This window comes from Podarcis bocagei (genome assembly GCF_964188305.1).
Source record: "Podarcis bocagei genome assembly, chromosome: 10".
NCBI lineage: Eukaryota > Metazoa > Chordata > Lepidosauria > Squamata > Lacertidae > Podarcis > Podarcis bocagei.
The window spans coordinates 5,201,631-5,220,980 of record NC_138135.1 but is presented as its reverse complement, the minus strand read 5'-3'; the positions used below and the strand labels follow the sequence as shown (position 1 = coordinate 5,220,980).

General features: G+C 46.5%; 1 protein-coding gene across 6 annotated transcripts in view; it reads left to right on the top strand.

The window, feature by feature from the left end:
- LOC308595675 (uncharacterized protein) overlaps positions 1–10,311 on the top strand; it is a 70,402-nt gene extending 60,091 nt beyond the window's left edge. For 5 of the 6 annotated variants that reach the window (XM_081210275.1, XM_081210276.1, XM_081210274.1 and 2 more), the window contains one exon: positions 7,841–10,311. In XM_081210275.1, the coding sequence (XP_081066401.1) occupies positions 8,024–9,529 (1,506 nt within the window). In that variant the 5' untranslated portion in view covers positions 7,841–8,023 and the 3' untranslated portion in view covers positions 9,530–10,311. Of the gene's footprint in view, positions 1–6,385; positions 6,509–7,840 lie in introns of all 6 variants that reach the window. The other variant, XM_081210271.1, reaches the window with a different exon arrangement.
- The last annotated feature ends 9,039 nt before the right edge of the window (positions 10,312–19,350 follow it).

Below are 19,350 nucleotides of genomic sequence, written 5' to 3'. Positions count from 1 at the left end.
ATATGAACCCCTAGATATTTCACCTTCTTAACCACCGTCAAGCCTGTTTCATTCTGGAACTTCTCCCTTTCCATGACTGTTAATTTTTTCCCCAAAACCTTAGTCTTTTGTTTGTTCAATTTAAATCCGGCAACGACCAAATTCTTGAATTAACTCTAAAACCCTTTTTGTACTAGTGTCTGGCTCTTGTAAAGTAAGTACTAAATCATCTGCGAAGGCCCTTAACTTGTACTGTTTAGCTCCGACCTGTATCCCTTTAACCAGCTGGTCATCTCTAATCATATTTAGCAACACCTCCAGAACTGATATAAAAAGTAATGGGGAGATTGGGCACCCCTGTCGTGTCCCTTTTTCTATTTTAAATTCTTCAGTTATCACATTATTTACAATCAGCTTAGCCTTTTGTTCAGAATATATTGCACCCATACCATTCTCAAATCCTTGGCCTACCCCCATCCCGTGAATATTCTTCTTCATAAAACTCCAAGAGATATTGTCAAAGGCTTTCTCTGCGTCCACAAATATCAAAACTGCTTTAGTGTTTATGTTCACCTCTAATAATTCCAAAATGTCTATTATGTTCCTCACATTATCTGACAAATGTCTTTTTGGGAGAAAGCCTGCTTGGTCCTTATGAATCTCTTCCATCAGCACTCTTTTCAATCTTTTTGCCAAAATGTCTGCAAAAATTTTGTAATCCACATTAAGTAATGATATAGGGCGGTAGTTCTTAAGCTGAGTCTTTTCAGTCTCTGTTTTTGGTATGAGTGTAATATACGCTTCTTTCCACGATTCTGGTGCCCTTTTCCCCTCCAAAATCTCATTGCAGACTTCCTTTAACGGTTGTACCAACCACTCCTTCAAAGCTTTGTAATATCTGGAAGTCAACCCATCTGGTCCTGGAGATTTGCCCAGTTGCATGTTTTGGATGGCACCCTCTATCTCTTGTTCTGTTATTTTCTGGTTTAGATCCACTTTACTTTGGGTAAGAGATTTTTTGTAATCCATATTGCTTGAGAAACTCATCTATATCTTCTTCCTTCTGCGGCCCTTGTGAGTATAATTTTTTAAAATATCTCAGAAAGCAATTTCTAATCTCATTAGGTTTGTATATATTCTTTCCATCCACTTCTAGGCTTGTAATCGTATTCAATTTCTGTCTTTTCTTCAATTGCCAAGCTAGAAGTTTGCCACATTTATCTGCAGATTCAAATGTCTTTTGTCTCATTTGTTTAATCTTCCATTCAATCTCTTGATTCGTCAATTCCATATATTGTGTCTGATGTAGCTTAATCTCTCTCAGAATCTCCTGGGACTTTGGTTTAGATCTCAGTTTCTTCTCTCCTTCTTTTATCTTTTCCAGAATCTTGACCTTCTTTTCATTTTAGTTTCTCTTTTTTATTGAATTTTGTTGTATTAGGAATCCTCGCATCACAGCTTTACTTGCGTCCCAGATTACTCTTTTTTCCACATCTGTTTTAAGATTTATTTCAAAATAGTCCTTCAAAGTTTTTTGGGCCTTTTTGTGGATAATAATAATAATAATAATAATTTATTATTTGTACCCCACCCATCTGGCTGGGTTTCCCCAGCCACTCTGGGCAGCTTCCACAGAAACCAAAAAACACTAAAATATCATACATTAAAAGCTTCCCTGAATAGGGCTGCCTTAAGATGTCTTCTGAATGTCAGGTAATTGTCCATCACCTTGACATCCGATGGGAGGGCATTCCACAGGGCGGGTGCCACCACCGAAAAGGCCCTCTGCCTGGTTCCCTGTAGCTTTGCTTCTCGCAATGAGGGAACCGCCAGAAGGCCCTCGGCGCTGGACCTCAGTGTCCAGGCAGAACGATGGGGGTGGAGACGCTCCTTCAGGTATACTGGGCCGAAGCCGTTTAGGGCTTTAAAGGTCAACACCAGCACTTTGAATTGTGCTCGGAAACGTACTGGGAGCCAATGTAGGTCTTTCAAGACCGGTGTTATGTGGTCTCGGCGGCCGCCCCCAGTCACCAGTCTAGCTGCCGCATTCTGGATTAGCTGTAGTTTCCGAGTCACCTTCAAAGGTAGCCCCACGTAGAGCGCATTGCAGTAGTCCAAGCGGGAGTTAACTAGATCATGCACCACTCTGGCCAGACAGTCCGCGGGCAGGTAGGGTCTCAGCCTGCGTACCAGGTGGAGTTGGTAGACAGCTGCCCTGGATACAGAATTGACCTGCGCCTCCATGGACAGCTGTGAGTCCAAAATGACTCCCAGGCTACGCACCTGGTCCTTCAGGGGCACAGTTACCCTATTCAGGACCAGGGAGTCCTCCACACCAGCCCGCCCCCTGTCCCCCCAAAACAGTACTTCTGTCTTGTCAGGATTCAACTTCAATCCATTAGCCGCCATCCATCCTCCAACCACCTCCAGGCACTCACACAGGACCTTCACCGCCTTCACTGGTTCTGATTTGAAAGAGAGGTAGAGCTGGGTATCATCTGCATATTGATGGACCCCCAGTCCATACCCCCTGATGATCTCTCCCAGCGGCTTCATATAGATGTTAAAAAGCATGGGGGAGAGGACGGAACCCTGAGGCACCCCACAAGTGAGGGTCTCCTCATCTCTAAATAGGGTGTCATTCATCCTCCATCTAAATGAACCAGCTGTTGTAAATTTCATCTCCATCTTTATGGCATTATGGTCGGAGCAAGTCTTTGGGCAGATTTCCACTTTCTTAATCTTTGGAGCCATCCCACTAGTAATCCAAATTTGGTCGATTCTAGTCCAGGTCATCATAGCTTCAGAAAAGAAAGTACCCTCTCGAGAGAGAGGGTTCTTTGTTCTCCAAATATCAATCAAGTCCATGTTTTCAGTCATTTCAAAAAAGGTCTTTGGTAATCTCCCATCTTTGGAAATTACCTGTCTTTGTGCTTTGTCCATATTTGTAGATACTGCTCCATTCATGTCTCCCATCATAATTAGATTATAATCCAAATAGTCCAATAATGTCTCATGCAACTTCTTAAAGAATTCTGACTTCCCTTCATTGGGTGCATAAATCCCTAATATCAAAAAAATTTCACCTTGGGCTTGAATTTCAATTGCCAAATATCTCCCTTGTTCATCTTTAAACATAAATTTCGGGAAAAGTTTTTCCTTTGCATAGATTACCACTCCTCTTTTCTTAACTTTATCTGATGAAATAAATTCTTGGCCTAATCTCTTGTTGATGAGTAGTTTCCTATGCAATCTTGTCACATGGGTTTCATGTAGACAAATCAAGTCCAAATGTTCTTTTTTCAATAAGTGAAACACATTTCTTCTCTTTCGAGGGAGGTTCAGACCATTACAATTCCAGCTTAAAAGTTGCAGAGCCATCTTGAAACTATTTGCCTCCTGTTGCTCCGAGTAGCTGTTCTTCTTCTGTCGGTGATTTAAGTCCAAACGTCAAATTTAAGATGTCTGTTGCTTCTTTTGACTCTGATGTTAATTCCACTCCCACTGCTCCTTTCAGGAGATCTTCCCCGTAATCATTCAAAAATTGGTCTCTGTCTTGAACTGATCTTATCCTGATTTTCCCACCTTTAAATTTAAAGGATAGACCTTGAGGGAATTCCCACCTGAAAGGTATTTCATTCTTTCTCAGTAGACCGACCAACTCTTTATATTGTGTTCTTACGTCCAAAATCTGTTTTGGTATATCTTTAAAAATCTCCACAAAAGAATCTTCAATCTCGAGGGTTCTTTGGTAATGCAAATTCAGTATTTTATATCTTTCCTCTTTTGATCTTAAGGTTATCAGGCAATCCCTTGGCTTTTTCCTGCCTTGCGCTCTGCCCAATCTGAAGGCAGTCACTATCTTAATTTCTTCCTTCTCCAGCTCCTGTTGCCAAAAATCTGAAAATTCTTTAGAAAGGCAGTCCGCCAAATTGTCTCTTTCGCTTTCAGGGACTGCTCTCAATCTTAAGTTCCTTTCCTTCCTCTGCAATTCAAGCATGGACAGGGCTAATGCATGATCTTCTAACTTTTTGCAAACTGGTACTATTTTTTCCTGGGTGGCATCTGCAGAGACTTTGGCCTCCTCAGCAGAAACTTTAGCTTCTTCTGCAATTTTGCGTATATTGGCAGAGTCCTCTAAAATTTTATTAATAGATTCTGTATTAGAAGTCACTCTTTTCCCTAATTCATTAGCACTTTGTGTATTCTGATCAAGTTTTATTGAGAGCTCTGTCAATTTTTTGCTGTTTTCCGCTCCCTGCTTTGTCAGAGATTCCAAAGACTCATTTATTTTGACTAAAGCTTGTGTCACAGCATCTGATGTCATTGTTGTTTGTATCTGGCCAGTTGCAGCTGGTGCCACTGGGATGCCTGAAGCTGAAACTCTACGCGGTTGTAAAGATTTTGTCTTGTATGGTCTACCAGATCTAGTTGTTGTCTCTTCTGGTGCACCACTCATGTCCCAGCCAAGGTCACTCTCACGTCTGTAAATTGTTTTTAAAAGGAAATTTCCACTGCCTTGATAGTTACAATCCAATTTGCAACAATTACCACAATGTCCTCTAGGGGGGGAAAGTTTCCAAAAGTTCTAAAACAAAATGTCTTATAATCAATCCCCCTAGAGTTTTCAGAAAGCCAATTGCAACAGTTTCCTGTATTTTCAGAGTTTAGCAGGCCAGTAATTTAGTAACTCTCCAGAGCCCAATAACTTAAAAACAAAGTAGCTTTCCAAATAACCATTTAACTCACTGACAGTTCTCTTTCCGGCATCCTCACTTAGGCAGTCTGTTTCAGGGGTATTTGACACAGCGGTAAAAAATTTTTAAACCCCTTTTCCAGCAGGTTTAAAACACAAATTCAACCCCCTTTTGCTCCTGCCAGCCAAAAGGGGGAATTTTAAGGCCAATGTCTAGTTCACTTAGTTCTTTAAGTTCTTTCAAAGGTTGCAGCTTTTAACCTTCTTTGCTGTATGCTTTTTGCAGTCCGGGAAAGGCTGACTTCCTTGCTTTAAAACCAATTCCGTTTTCAGCCAAAATTCTTTGAGGTAATTGTAAATCCCAAATTAGTTTTCAGTCCTACTCACAGGTTTTAATTTGTAATCCAAATTTCAGGAAGGAATCGGTCCTCTCCAGCTATGGCGATGCCGCTTCGCTTCAGCTGGGTGACGACTCTCAACACCGCGCTTCACCCCCGCTGCCGTTCCGGCGCCTTTAAAAAGGCTCCCTTGCGATTTCGGGGGGCGCAATGGTGCCCACCGAGTCTCCTTGTTTACAGGCTTCCGCGCCTGTAATTTTTGAGGGCCCCCGCTTCGCCGTAGCGGCAGGACTCGAACTCGCAAAGCAGACTCCCTCCGGAGCTCGGAGGGAAATCCGCCATTAACCGATGGCGCCGACCGGAAGTCACTGCCGCATTCTGGATTAGTTGCAGTTTACGAGTCACCTCCAAAGGGAGCCCCATGTAGCACATGACAGTAGTCCAAGCGGGAGATCACCAGAGCATGCACCACTCTGGAGAGACAGTCTGCGGTCAGGTAGGGTCTCATCCTGCATACCAGATGGAACTGGCAGACAGCTGCCCTGGACACAGAATTTACCTGTGCCTACATGGACAGCTGTGAGTCCAAAATGACCCCCAGGTTGTGCACCTGGTCCTTTTGGGGCAGTTACCCCCATCGGGTCTAGGGAGTCTCCCACACCTGCCTGCCCCCTTTCGCCCTCGGACAGTATTTCTGCCTTGTCAAGATTCAGCCTCAATCTGTTAGCCACCATCCATCCTCTAACTGCCTCCAGAAACTCACACAGGACCGTCACTGCCTTCACTGGTTCCAATTTAAAAGAGAGGCAGAGCTTGCTATCATCCACATACTGGGGAACACCCAGCCCAAACCCCGTGAAGATCTCTCCCAGTGTCTTCATATAGATATTAAAAAGCATGGGGAGAGGAAGGAGCCCTGAGGCACCCCACAAGTGAGAGCCCAGGGTCAGAACACTCATCCCCCAACACCACTTTCTGGATATGGCCCAGGAGGAAGGAGGGGAACCACTGCATAGCAGAGCCTCCAGCTCCCCTAGAGGGTCCAGTAGGATACCATGGTCAAAGGTCTCCAAAGCCACTGAGAGATCCAGCAGAACCAGGAAACAGCTTTCCCCTTGGTCTCTAGCCCATCGGAGATCATCAAGCAGTGCAACCAGGGCAGTTTCCATCCCATGATGAGGCCTGAATCCCAATTGGAAGGATCATGGTGGCAGAAGCTTTCCTGGTCCTGCAGCCCACAAAAGCTCCAGGCACAAGACGTTCATTAGCTTTGAAGGGGCCATTGGATAATTGGTGGTCTTTTCTTCAAAAGACAAATATTTTGAATAACTTTACAGTGATCTATGATGTAAATAGCACTTCTGTTTTCCAGAATTCCCCAGTCCGCCAAGGATTTGAGACCCATCAGGTATCCTCACCTGGTTTAGCCGGCCGGTTGAAGCCGTTCCTGGGATTGTGGCCCATTTTGCATGCTGACAGCTTCTGGAAGCCACAGGTGAGAGCTGAGTGGAGGGTGGGGACCAATGGTGGAAAAATTACTCCAGAAGGTAGACTACATTTCCTCCAACAAAAGTACTACTGCTCCCCTAACACCCCAATGTTGGCTATTTGCAGTATGGTAGCGCTGCAGAGAGCTTGCTGGGGAGACCATGCATTAAAAAGGGACTCAAAAATAACAAACAAGGTTTTAATCACAAAAACTCCATTTACACTACAAACATCAACAACAAACCAGACACAACCACCAACCCATCCCCCAGGGTAATGGGAGAGCTAGGTGCTGCTCCTTATATACTACACCCAAATGCCGACACACCTTAATCAGTACAACTCAGCAGCACCTGCTATGTTTCACAGCTGTAAAGCTGGGTCTCGTTATTTTGCTCTGGCCCTTTTTCTGGCCCCTTAAAGACATACACATCGGGTGGAACAATGATGAACCTTTACATTTAAAGAAACCATTCAACACCCAAGGCATCCTATAATTATAATATTTAAGACAGATCAGGAATAAATTAATATCTCAAGAAATAACACTATTTCAGGTTGTTAATGAATCAGTACTACATATTCAAAGATGAAATTTCCACTAAGTACAGTTATCCATTTGCCTTTAATATCCAGCTTTTTCAGTGCCAGATTAGGATAGTCCTGTGTCAGGAGACGGGCACAAGATCAGGCAGCACATCATTATTATAAGGAGCAATGGGGGGGTGTTTCCCATTTGCCAGCTGCTTTCCTTCTGCTTCTCCTGCTCTCTCCATGCAATGTGAGGCATGTAGACAGAGGTCCATCTCCAAGAACTGGAGCTTCCCTGAGCACCCATTCAGTTGACCCCAAGCACCAAGCCTTGTCACTAATTCTCTGACTGACCCAGACCACAGTCCCTGGAAAAGATGAAGACCTGAGTCTCACAAAATGGTTCATATGGACCTCTTGAGGCCATTGGGACTGTGCAGGTGACTCATAAAGATCTAGAGGTGGATGGAGGATTATGATGCAGAGGATGGGGAATGTCCAAAGGAATGATGAACCAGGGAAAGAGAGGGCCTTTTCATGGAAAGAGATCAGCTGGCTTTCCTTTGAGGAAACAATTGATTTGAAAAGGCTGTTTTCCAAGATCATGCTGCTTTATTAACGATGACTGAGGATTATGAAAGGTTACTGATGCATTACTATCATTTGGTGACATTGCATCTTCGTTTCCTCAAAACTGGGAACATGGGTAGGAGGCAGGGGAATGTAGGAGAAGCTGAAATAAGAGAAGGTGCTAATGGCGCTTGATGTGTTCTCTTCCCCTTTCTTCTCTTCCTTGAAACCCAAACAGGATTTCCTTTCCTCCCACTTTGAAGAAGGTGATGGAGAAGACATTCAGAATTCTGAGGGATGGGGCACTTTTGTTTCATTAGGTATAGACATTAAAATGTGTGAAATGTGGAATATGCTTCACTGAATGAGCACACATAGCTCACATCAGTGATCTCAAGAAGGGGAGAAACCATTTAAAGGTATGGAGTGTGGGAAAAGTTTCACAGATAGTGGAAAACGTAGAACACATCAGTGGATTCACATGGGCAAGAAAGGATTCCAATGCAGGGAGTGTGGGAAGAACTTCACTCAACATGGACACTTAAGTTTACATCAACAGTTTCACACAGGGAAAATACCTTTTAAATGTCTGGATTGTGGAAAGAGCTTCAGTTGGAGTGATACACTTAGAACACATCAGAGGACTCACACAGGGGAGAAACCATATAAATGTATGGAGTGTGGAAAGAGCTTTACTGATAATGGAAACCTTAGAATACATCAACGGATTCACACAGGGGAGAAACCATATAAATGTATGGAGTGTGGAAAGAGCTTTACTGATAATGGAAACCTTAGAATACATCAACGGATTCACAAAGGGGAGAAACCACATAAATGTATGGAGTGCGGAAAGAGCTTCAGTCAGAATGGAGACCTTAAATTACACCAGCGAACTCACACAGGGGAGAAACCATATAAATGTACGGAGTGTGGAAACAGCTTTAGTAATAATGGAAGCCTTAGAATACATCAACGGATTCACACAGGGGAGAAACCATATAAATGTATGGAGTGTGGAAAGAGCTTTAGTCGAAATGGAAGCCTTAGAATACATCAACGGATTCACACAGGGGAGAAACCATTTGAATGCCTGGAGTGCGGAAAGTTCTTCAGTCAGAATGGAGACCTTAAATCACACCAGCGGATTCATGCAGGGGAGAAACCATATAAATGTATGGAATGTGGAAAGAGCTTCAGTCAGAGTGGAGGCCTCAATATACACCAGCGAACTCACACAGGGGAGAAACCATATAAATGTATGGAGTGTGGAAACAGCTTTAGTAATAATGGAAGCCTTAGAATACATCAACGGATTCACACAGGGGAGAAACCATATAAATGTATGGAGTGTGGAAAGAGCTTTAGTCGAAATGGAAACCTTAGAATACATCAACGGATTCACACAGGGGAGAAACCATTTGAATGTCTGGAGTGTGGAAAGTTCTTCAGTCAGAATGGAGACCTTAAATTACACCAGCGGATTCATGCAGGGGAGAAACCATATAAATGTATGGAATGTGGAAAGAGCTTCAGTCAGAGTGGACACCTCAATATACACCAGCGAACTCACACAGGGGAGAAACCATATAAATGTATGGAGTGTGGAAAGAGCTTTACTGATAATGGAAGCCTTAGAATACATCAACGGATTCACACACGGGAGAAACCATATAAATGCATGGAGTGTGGAAAGAGCTTTAGTGTGAATACAAACCTTAAATTACACCAGCGTACTCACACGGGTGAAAAACCATATGAATGTATGGAATGTGGAAAGTGCTTTAGTTTCAATCAAACCCTTAGAAGACATCAACGGACTCACACAGGGGAGAAACCATTTAAATGCATTGAGTGTGGAAAGAGCTTCAGGCACAGTGGAAGTTTTAGAAAACATCAGCAGACCCACATCGGAGAAGCCATTTAAATGTTTGTCCTCTGGAAGGAGCTTCAATCAGAGTGGGACCCTTGATTTACATTAACAAACTCACACAAGAGACAAACCATATGAATGTAATGAAGTTAGTGAGAGGTACAGTGGTGCCTCGCAAGACGAAATTAATCCGTTCCGTGACTCTCTTCGTCTTGCGGTTTTTTTCGTCTTGCGAAGCACGGCGGTTAGTGGATTAGCGCTATTAGCGGCTTAGAACTCGCAAGACATTTTCGTCTTGCGAAGCAAGCCCATAGGGAAATTCGTTTTGCGAAGCACCTCAAAAACGGAAATCTCTTTTGTCTAGCGAGTTTTTCGTTTTGCGAGGCATTCGTCTTGCGGGGCACCACTGTATAGGTCCAGTTCTAAATCAACAGACTCATGCACAGGATGCACAGCATTTAGATGTATGGAGTGTGGGACATGTTCCTCTCAGAGTCCACTCTTCTTCCCAGCAATGATCTCCGAAGAAATCCGTATTCCTGCTTCAGGGCCAGCTGAGTCTGTTTCTCTTGTCCTTATCTCTCAGCTAGGTAACTCCTGTCTAATCTGCTCTGTATCGGTGTCTCTCCCTGCTTCTGAGACCACTAGAAAAGAGGAGGGTCAATTCCCCCCCTCCAGCTCCCAGGAAAGCTGATCTGCCTGAGAATGGATTCCCCAATACTCCGCTTCAGACCACTCCCTGACGCATCACGAGAACCCTTAAAAAACAAGTAAACAAGTAAAATGAAAATCAGATAAGTGGGGAAGCCCACTTCACAATGTATAGGAAAATAAGGATATGACAAGAATTTGTTTCTATCGTTCGTTTTTCTGTTTGTGGGCGATGGGCTCTGCGGGGTGGTGAATGCTTCCCTCTGTGAGGGAGCCTTCCCGCTGAAAGAGGCGGTCATTAAACCGCTTCTTTAAAAAACATCTTTAGACCCAGCCAATTTGGCCAACTATCGCCCAGTCTCAAATTTACCATTCTTGGGCAAGGTGATTGAGCGAGTGGTTGCTGAACAACTCCAGGCACGCCTGGAAGAAGCGGACCATTTGGATCCCTTCCAGTCGGGATTCAGGCCTCATCATGGGACTGAAACTGCCTTGGTCGCACTGGTTGATGATCTCTGGCGGGCTAGGGACAAAGGTGAGAGCTGTTTCCTAGTTCTGCTGGATCTCTCAGCAGCGTTTGATAACATCGACCAAAACATCCTTCTGAACCGTCTTGAGGGGCTGGGAGCTGGGGGCACTGTCATACAGTGGTTCTGCTCCTTCCTCCTGGGCCGTGTCCAGAAAGTGGTGGGTGGGGATGAGTGGTCAGACCCCTGGGCTCTCACTTGTGGGGTGCCTCAGGGTTCTGTCCTCTCCCCCATGCTTTTCAACATCTACATGAAGCCGCTGGGTGAGATCATCAGGGGATTTGGGCTGGGTGTTCATCAGTATGCGGATGATACCCAGCTCTACCTCTCTTTCAAATCAGAACCAGTGAAGGCAGTGAAGGTCCTGTGTGAGTGCCTGGAGGTGGTTGGAGGATGGATGGCGGCTAACAGATTGAGGTTGAATCCTGACAAGACAGAAGTACTGTTTTGGGGGGGGGACAGGAGGCGGGCAGGTGTGGAGGATTCCCTGGTCCTGAATGGGGTAACTGCCCCTGAAGGACCAAGTACACAGCGTGGGAGTCATTTTGGACTCACAGCTGTCCATGGAAGCACAGGTCAAATCTGCACCCAGAGCAGCAGTTTACCAGCTCCATCTGGTACGCAGGCTGAGACCCAATCTGCCCGCGGACTGCCTCGCCAGAGTGGTGCATGCTCTAGTTATCTCTCGCTTGGTCCACTGCAATGCACTCTACCTTTGAAGGTGACCCAGAAACTACAACTAATCCAGAACGCGGCAGCTAGACTGGTGACTGGGAGCGGCCGCAGAGACCACATAACACCGGTCTTGAAAGATCTACATTGGCTCCCAGTACGTTTCCGAGCACAATTTAAAGTGTTGGTGCTGACCTTCAAAGCTCTAAGCGGCCTTGGTCCAGTATATCTGAAGGAGCGTCTCCACCCCCATCGTTCTGCCCGGACGCTGAGGTCCAGCGCCGAGGGCCTTCTGGCGGTTCCCTCATTGCGAGAAGCAAAGCTACAGGGAACCAGGCAGAGGGCCTTCTTGGTGGTGGCGCCCGCCCTGTGGAATGCCCTCCTTTCAGATGTCAAAGCAATAAACAACTACCTGACATTCAGAAGACATCTTAAGGCAGCCCTGTTCAGGGAAGTTTTTAATGTGTGATATTTTAGTGTATTTTTTGTTTCTATGGAAGCCGCCCAGAGTGGCTGGGGAAACACAGCCAGATGGGCGGGGTACAAATAATAAATTATGATGATGATGATGATGATGATGATGATGATGATGATGATGTTTGCATTCTAAGTTCGACTTGGCAAATCTTCCCTGGAAAGGCTAATTTATGGTGCAACATGCCTGGGAAAATTAATGGGCAAACACCTAGATTTTATTTCATCAGAACTGAAAAAGATGGCGTCTGCCGCCCGAGCAGGACTTTTGGATCAGCATGTGAGGATTTATTGCAAACAAAAGACTTACCAGCTTTTAAAAAAGGGAGAGCCTTACAAAGTTCACACAGAAGCATAATATAGCTTACTTTAATTCGTCTGTGGAAACAACTCAGAGGCTATTAAGAAGAAAAAGGAAAACAACAGGAAGATCCAAAGATGGGACTGGTGAACACTAAAAGCAGCAGAAATATAAGATTATTGGACCCGACTGAACTCGAAGCATGGGAACCCCCAACAAAAAATTATAATTTGGCAAAATATTTGGACTTTATGATATGTATTGGTATAATTTGGAATAATTAATGTGATATGATTGGATTGTTAAATGGAAAACTTAATAAAAATTATTTTAAAAAAAGAATATGAAAGATATGTGATTGAAGTATAATGATATTCTGATGGAAGTAGGGGACCAATTTAGATTAAAATCTTATGATCCGTTGAAAAATAAATTAGATGATTGGTTCCAGTACATCCAGATAAATGAAGTGTTTAAAATGGATAAGAAAATTGCTTTTCAAAGAGAGAAATCCAAACAGGAAATGGAATTATTAGATACAAAAACAAAAAACCTATCTAAGATGTACAATTTATTGCTGGAATGGCGTACAAAAGATGAACAAGTGAAATCTGTAATGATTGAATGGGCCAGGGATGTGGGGCACAATATCATGATGGTTAGATTGGGAGAAATTGTGGGAAAAAGGAATCAAATTTACAGCTTGTAAAGTATTAAGAGAAAAATTGGTGAAAATGATGTATAGATGGTATTTAACACCAGTGAAGTTAGCAAAAATGTATCATACTCATTATAATAAATGCTGGAAATGCAGAGAAAAAGAAGGAACCTTTTACCACATGTGGTGGATGTGCCCCAAGGTAAAAGACTTCTGGGAAAGGATTTATAATGAACTGAAAAAAGTGTTGAAAAACACATTTATTAAAAAACCAGAAGCCTTTTTACTTGGTACTTTGGGGGGGGGGTGAAATCCCCCAAAAAGGATGTTATTTTTTTTCTGTATGCCACAACAGCTACGTGAATATTGCTAGCGAAGAATTGGAAGAAACAAGAATAACCAACTATCAAAGCAGGGCAGATGAAGATGATGGACTATATGGAACTTGCCGAACTGACCGGGAGACTCTGACACCAGAGAGAAGAGATGGTGGAAGAAGATTAGAAGTTTAAGGAATATTTGAAAAAATATGTTAATATTTAAATCTTAGAATAGCTTTGGAAGTGGATAGAGGCTGTAGGCTTAGAAGTAGAAGATAGTGTATTTTAAAATAGTATTATTTGTAAGTGATAAAATGTGAAGTTATTTTAAGTGTGATATAAAAAAAATATGATTAGAAACGATGATATATGTAAACTGCTAAAGATGAAGTAAAATGAAAATCAGATGGGTGGGACTTGGGGAAGCCCACGTAACAATGTTTAGGAAAATAAGGATATGACAAGAATTTGTTTGAATTGTTTGTTTTTTTGTTTGTGGTCTTTATTTGTGTTATAAAATGATTTTTTTAAAAAAACAACAACAACCTGATATGGCAATACACCACAGATCACAGCGTATGTTTTTGTGTTGCATGTTTGCCTGGAAGATGCCAGCAGAAAGCTTTTCTTTGTGAAGCCCCTGAATATGCTGAGTTGCTGAGGAAGCGAAAGACACACATCCATTGTCCTGTGTCCTTCCAGCCTCTTTCCTCGCTTGCTCCCTATTGCCAGTGTGTGTGCCTGACTTAGACATCCTGTGTGCTGTATTTTTTTTACTGCTGAAACGGGATTTGCTCTCAGGAGCTAAGTTTTGTGCCTCACTGGGGACCCAGTGAGAACTGTAGGCTTTGAAAGCTCAGTAAACTATTACTGAAGAAGTCCTGCTGCCTCTGTGTGTGTTTTTGACGTCAGTGTGGGACTTGCTCTACATGTGGCCCCTACCCCACCGATACTTGGCTAAGGCCCTGGTGTTGCTCTACTCAAGCATGCAAGACGGGTGCATCTGTGTGTGACTGGTTTTTGCACCAAACTCTGTCACCCCCCCCCACATGATCTCCAAACATTACTTATTCAACAGAACCTCTTCCCTGCCCCCTGCACGTTCTGAAGAAAACTTAAAATTTAATGGGAGATTCCCCCCCCCCCCGAAGCCTAACTGCAAGAGGGGAAACGATGGGTTGCAGGTACCAGGAAAGTCTCCTGGCGGGCCCATCTTCACTCATGAACCACTTAGGGGAACCCCAAAGCTACTGCTTATTCTGGGGTTTGGGGGGGATAATATTTTTCCCTAGTCCCAGAAGTTATCAGTCAATCATGCTGCTAGGGAGTCTTCCTGCCAGAGGACCACAGTGCATATTGCTATCCTACTGATTTTACTCTTGTTGCTGCTGTTGCTGTCATGGACTGGAGGGGTGCAGGGGGGGGGAGACACCAGTCTGGGGGAACACAAAAGGGAAGAAGGCTCAGATCCTGGGGACTGGTGGTGGGATGGCGATGAGCAGATAGAGGGAGAAAAGGGAGCAGAACGGGAGAGGAGGTGTTGCAAGCTGAGGAGGAAACAGGGTTTGGTGAGCAGGAAGAGGCTGGGACAGAGAGCGGTTCAGGCTCAGAGGGAGGAGGGGGGCAGGAGACCCAGAGGAGACCGGCTGCTGAAGCATCCAGGGAGACCCCCCCCTCCTGCTGCGACCAGCTCCCCTCTCCCCTGGTCTCCTAGAGCACACAGAGAAACCCAGTTCAGACCCCATGATCCTGCACATGATATTAAGAGGGTGTTTCTCTACCCCCCAACATGCCTCACTTTAATCTCGTTGACAATGAACTGTATTTTCAGCCCAATCACCCCGTTTGGAGAGCTCTTTTAGGTGCTCCTTGCAGTCTCTCTTTGTTTGAACAACCCTGGACAATTTACTGCCACCAGCAAACTTTGCCCCCTCCCTGCTCACTCCTAACTCTAGATCATTTATGAACAAGTTGAAAAGCCATGGGTCCCAATACTGATCTATAGGGGACTCCACTTTCTTCTCTCCATTTATCGGAGTCTCCGTTTATTACTATGTGTTCCTCCCTCCTCTGATCCTTCTGTGCTGCAGAGGGAACTCTGCGGAAAAGTTCTGGGGTGAATTGTGCTTCCCCACACATCAACTGCCCTGGACACAGAATTGACCTGCACCTCCATGGACAGCTGTGAGTGCAAAATTTGGTTTTACTGCTCTGGCTGCTTTTGCTGTCATGGACTGGCTGATTGCGGGGGCGGGGGCGAGGCACCAGCTGGGGGACCCACAAGGTAAGAAGGCTTAGAGCTTGGGGGCTGGTGGTGGGATGACAATGAGCAGAAAGAGGGAGAAAAGGGAGCAGAATGGGGCCAGAAGACCCAAAGGAGGCCGGCTGCTGAAGCATCCAGGGAGACGCCCCCCCTGCTGTGACCAGCTCCCCTCTCCCCTGGTCTCCTAGAGCACACAGAGAAACCCGGTTCAGACCCCATGATCCTGCACATGATATTAAGAGGGTGTTTCCCTGCCCCCCCCAACATGCATCACTTTAATCTTGTTGACAATGAACTGTATTTTTAGCCCAATCCCCGTTTGGAGCTCTTTTTGGAGCTCCTTGTATTCTGTCTTTGTTTGAACACTCCTGGACAATTTACTGTCAACAGCAAACTTTGCTCACTCCTAACTCTAGATCATTTATGAACAAGTTGAAAAGCCACAGGTCCCAATACTGATCTATAGGGGACTCCACTTTCTGCTTCTCTCCATTCACAGGAGTGCTCATTTATTACTATGTGTTCCTCCCTCCCCCCATCCTTCTGTGCTGCGGAGGGAACCCTGCAGAAAAGTTATGGAGTGAATTTCACTTCCCCACACATCCAACACTGCTCAGCATTCAGGGAAATGGAAGAGGAAAGCTGGCCACAATCCAAGAGGCTGAGGTCAGCAGAAAGCGAAGCGAAGCCTACTCAAAGGGAAGCCACTTCAGCTTCCAGCCCGTCAGCTCCCACAATGGCTAAAGAAGAATTGCCCTTTGGGAATGGCGGAGCTGAATGGAAGCGGGCGAGGAAGCCCCACAATCGCTCCTGCTGCAGGAATAGGGGCACTGACCCTATAATCAAAGGTGATGGCCACTTCTGGAATCCAGGAAGGAATTCTCCCCACACTGGTCACATGCAGCTGGGCTCACTTTCCAGAGCCACCTGCATGGCCTTCCAACAATTCCCTTCATCCCTAGTCTTGCTAGCTTGGGATGGTGGGTTCTATAGTCCAAAAATAGCTGGAGACCCAAATTTGGGAAACCCTGTTCTCCCTGAAGTACAAAGGAGTATTCACCTGCATTAGAACGTCAGGTGAGCCCTGCAGGATCAGGCCCACGGGGCCCCTGTCCTCCCAGGGGCCAAGCAGGGGCCTCTTCTGGGAAGGCCACTGGCAGCACTTGAGCTCCAGAGAAGGACGGCTGCCTCTGATTGGGGAAGCACATTTCTTCTTGGGGCACATTTCTGGCGAAGTTTAGGGAAGAGCAGTGTACAGAGCAGTGTACAGAAATGCCGTTTACCTTCCCGCCGGACCAGTACCTATTTATCTACTTGCACTTTGACGTGCTTTCAAACTGCTAGGTTGGCAGGAGCAGGGACCAAGCAACAGGAGCTCACCTCGTGGGGATTCGAACCACCGACCTTCTGATCAGCAAGCCCTAGGCTCTGTGGTTTAACCCGCAGCGCCACCCGCGTCCCTTATTCATGTCTTCTTGTTGTTTAGTTGTTTAGTCGTATCCGACTCTTCGTGACCTCCTGGACCAGAGCACGCCAGGCACTCCTGTCTTCCACTGCCTCCCGCAGTTTGGTCAAACTCATGCTGGTAGCTTCACGAACACTACCCAACCATCTCATCCTCTGTCATCTTCTTCTCCTTGTGCCCTCCATCTTTCCCAACATCAGGGTCTTTTCCAGGGAGTTTTCTCTTCTCATGAGGTGGCCAAAGTATTGGAACCTCAGCTTCACGATCTGTCCTTCCAGTGAGCACTCAGGACTGATTTCCTTAAGAATGGAGAGGTTTGATCTTCTTGCAGTCCATGGGACTCTAAAGACTCCAGCACCATAATTCAAAAGCATCAATTCTGCGGCGACCAGCCTTCTTTATATTCAAGTTTTCACTTCCATACACCACTACTGGGAAAACCATAGCTTTTACTATATGGACCTTTGTTGGCAAGGTGATGTCTCTACTTTTTAAGATGCTGTCTAGACAATGGGGAAGTTTCCCACTATGACCTTGCAGAGAAATATTTGAGGTTAATTTGGGAGGGGAAAAATGGTTCCAGAAATTTTTCTATTGGATTCAGACATGTGGTGTGTGTGTGTTCATAGAACATTTATTTTGTATATATTAGACCTTAACATTCTTACAACAATTGCATATGGTTGCACGAAATTTTAACACCTCTCCCCATTTAACACAATACATTTTTCAACAGGGTCATTGATACATCCAGTGGCATAGCGTGGGTTGTCAGCACCCGGGGCAAGGCAAGTAATTTGCGCCCCCTAACCCATGGATTTTAGCACTCGAGTGCGAGCGCGCCCCCCCAGATGTTGTGCCCGGCCCCCCTGCACCCCCCCACGCTACGCCACTGGTACTGGGGGCGAGCGAAGGAGCCAAGGACCCCCCCAAAGGCTCATCAGGAATTTATTAAATTTATTATTTGCGGAGCCCCCGCGGGCCGAGGCAGCCGAAGCCCCCTCCCCTCGGGCGCCTCCCCGCCCCTCCTCTCCTTGGGCTGTAGGAGGAGTTCCAGATCCGGGCTTGGTGAGCGCCTCTCCTCCTCCCGGCCGGGACCAGGGGCTTCCAGCCGTGCTCCGTCCTCGCCCCCCCCCCCGCGGCTGAGACTTGCACTGAGAGCCGGAGCCAGCGGTGCCCCCTTCTGCCGGGAGACCCTCGCCCGCCCGCCGGCTTCCTCTCGGAGGGTTTTGGGGAGCGCAGGGCGTGGCGAGGCCCCTCGGAGCTCTCCTCCCTCCCAGTTGGCAGAAGCAGCCGCCGCCTGTGGCTGGGCCGAGGGGATGGCGGCAGCGGCGGGGTGCGGAGGCTGCCCGTGCCCGGCCAGGGGTCAGTGGCAGCGTCGGCGCTGCTGCAGCGGCTGCTCCTCCTGCGAGCAGTGAGTGGAGCGCAGCCGCAGCGGCGGCGGGCGCACGCGCACTAGGGCACAAGGCTGTCGGTGGCGGCGGGGAGCCCGGCGGAGGAAGGAACTTGTCCCTTCCCTCTGGACTCGCGCCCCCCCAGATGTTGCGCCCGGTTCGGCCGGCACCCCTGGCACCCCCCACGCTACGCCACTGGATACATCACAAATATGTCACAAAGTAGGAGTCTTTGGCATTTAGAAAAATGAGCACGTCACCCTGCCCGTTGGTAACCCTATTTTCCCACACATTTTAACTACCCTCTTCCCCAAAGAACCATAATAGTATTCGGACATCCCCCCAACTGGAAGGCTTTCCTGCGCTTCTCCTTTGAATGCATCAGAATTCAATCCGCCACCCCGAGGGATTTCTGTCTGGGACATGTGCTGCCCTTGATCGCCTCCTGCCTCCTAAGGGATTATGGAGTCAGGGGGAGCCCTGGATCCCCCAATTCCAGAGGAGTCATTGGGCATATTGGATAGTTGGAGGAAACAGTCCGATTCATGGTATCCGCTTCTTGCTACAATTGTATAGGCTGCTTTTCTGAGCCTCTTTGCTGCTGTGCATGGAAGGTGCCTGTGCAAATGGTCATTGTCCTGGCCTTCGTCCGAGGCTGTGGTGGGGACTTGGGGTGTCGTTTAACCGCCCCCCCCCCATTCCTGGTTTGAAGAGCACCAATACCTAAAGCACGGACGCACGGCTGGTGGCGTGGGGTGGGGGAGGGAAGGATTTTACAATGTAAACATTGGGGGGGGACCCCACTTTGTAATTAGTTTGCGGGATCAGCCCCTCCCCCGCTCTCCTGATCCACAGATGGAAGAGGGGAGGAGGGAAACCTTCCTCTCCCTCCCCCCAATTCCTCCCCTCCCGGCACATCCTTCCCTCACCCCGCCCCCACAATCCCAAATCCCCTCCCCAATATGTTGCCCCTCCTCCTCGCCATCTGACCTCTGTTCCGGGAATAGAACTCTGTTCCCAACCTGCCTGCTTCTCCCGGAAGTGGAGCTTCCACTCCAGATTGCTGCTCTGCGCCGTAGCTCTAGGGGCGCAAGCTTTCGGAAAGGGGAGGAGGGGAAGCAGGCGACACCGCCCCGCCCCCGGCCCGGAT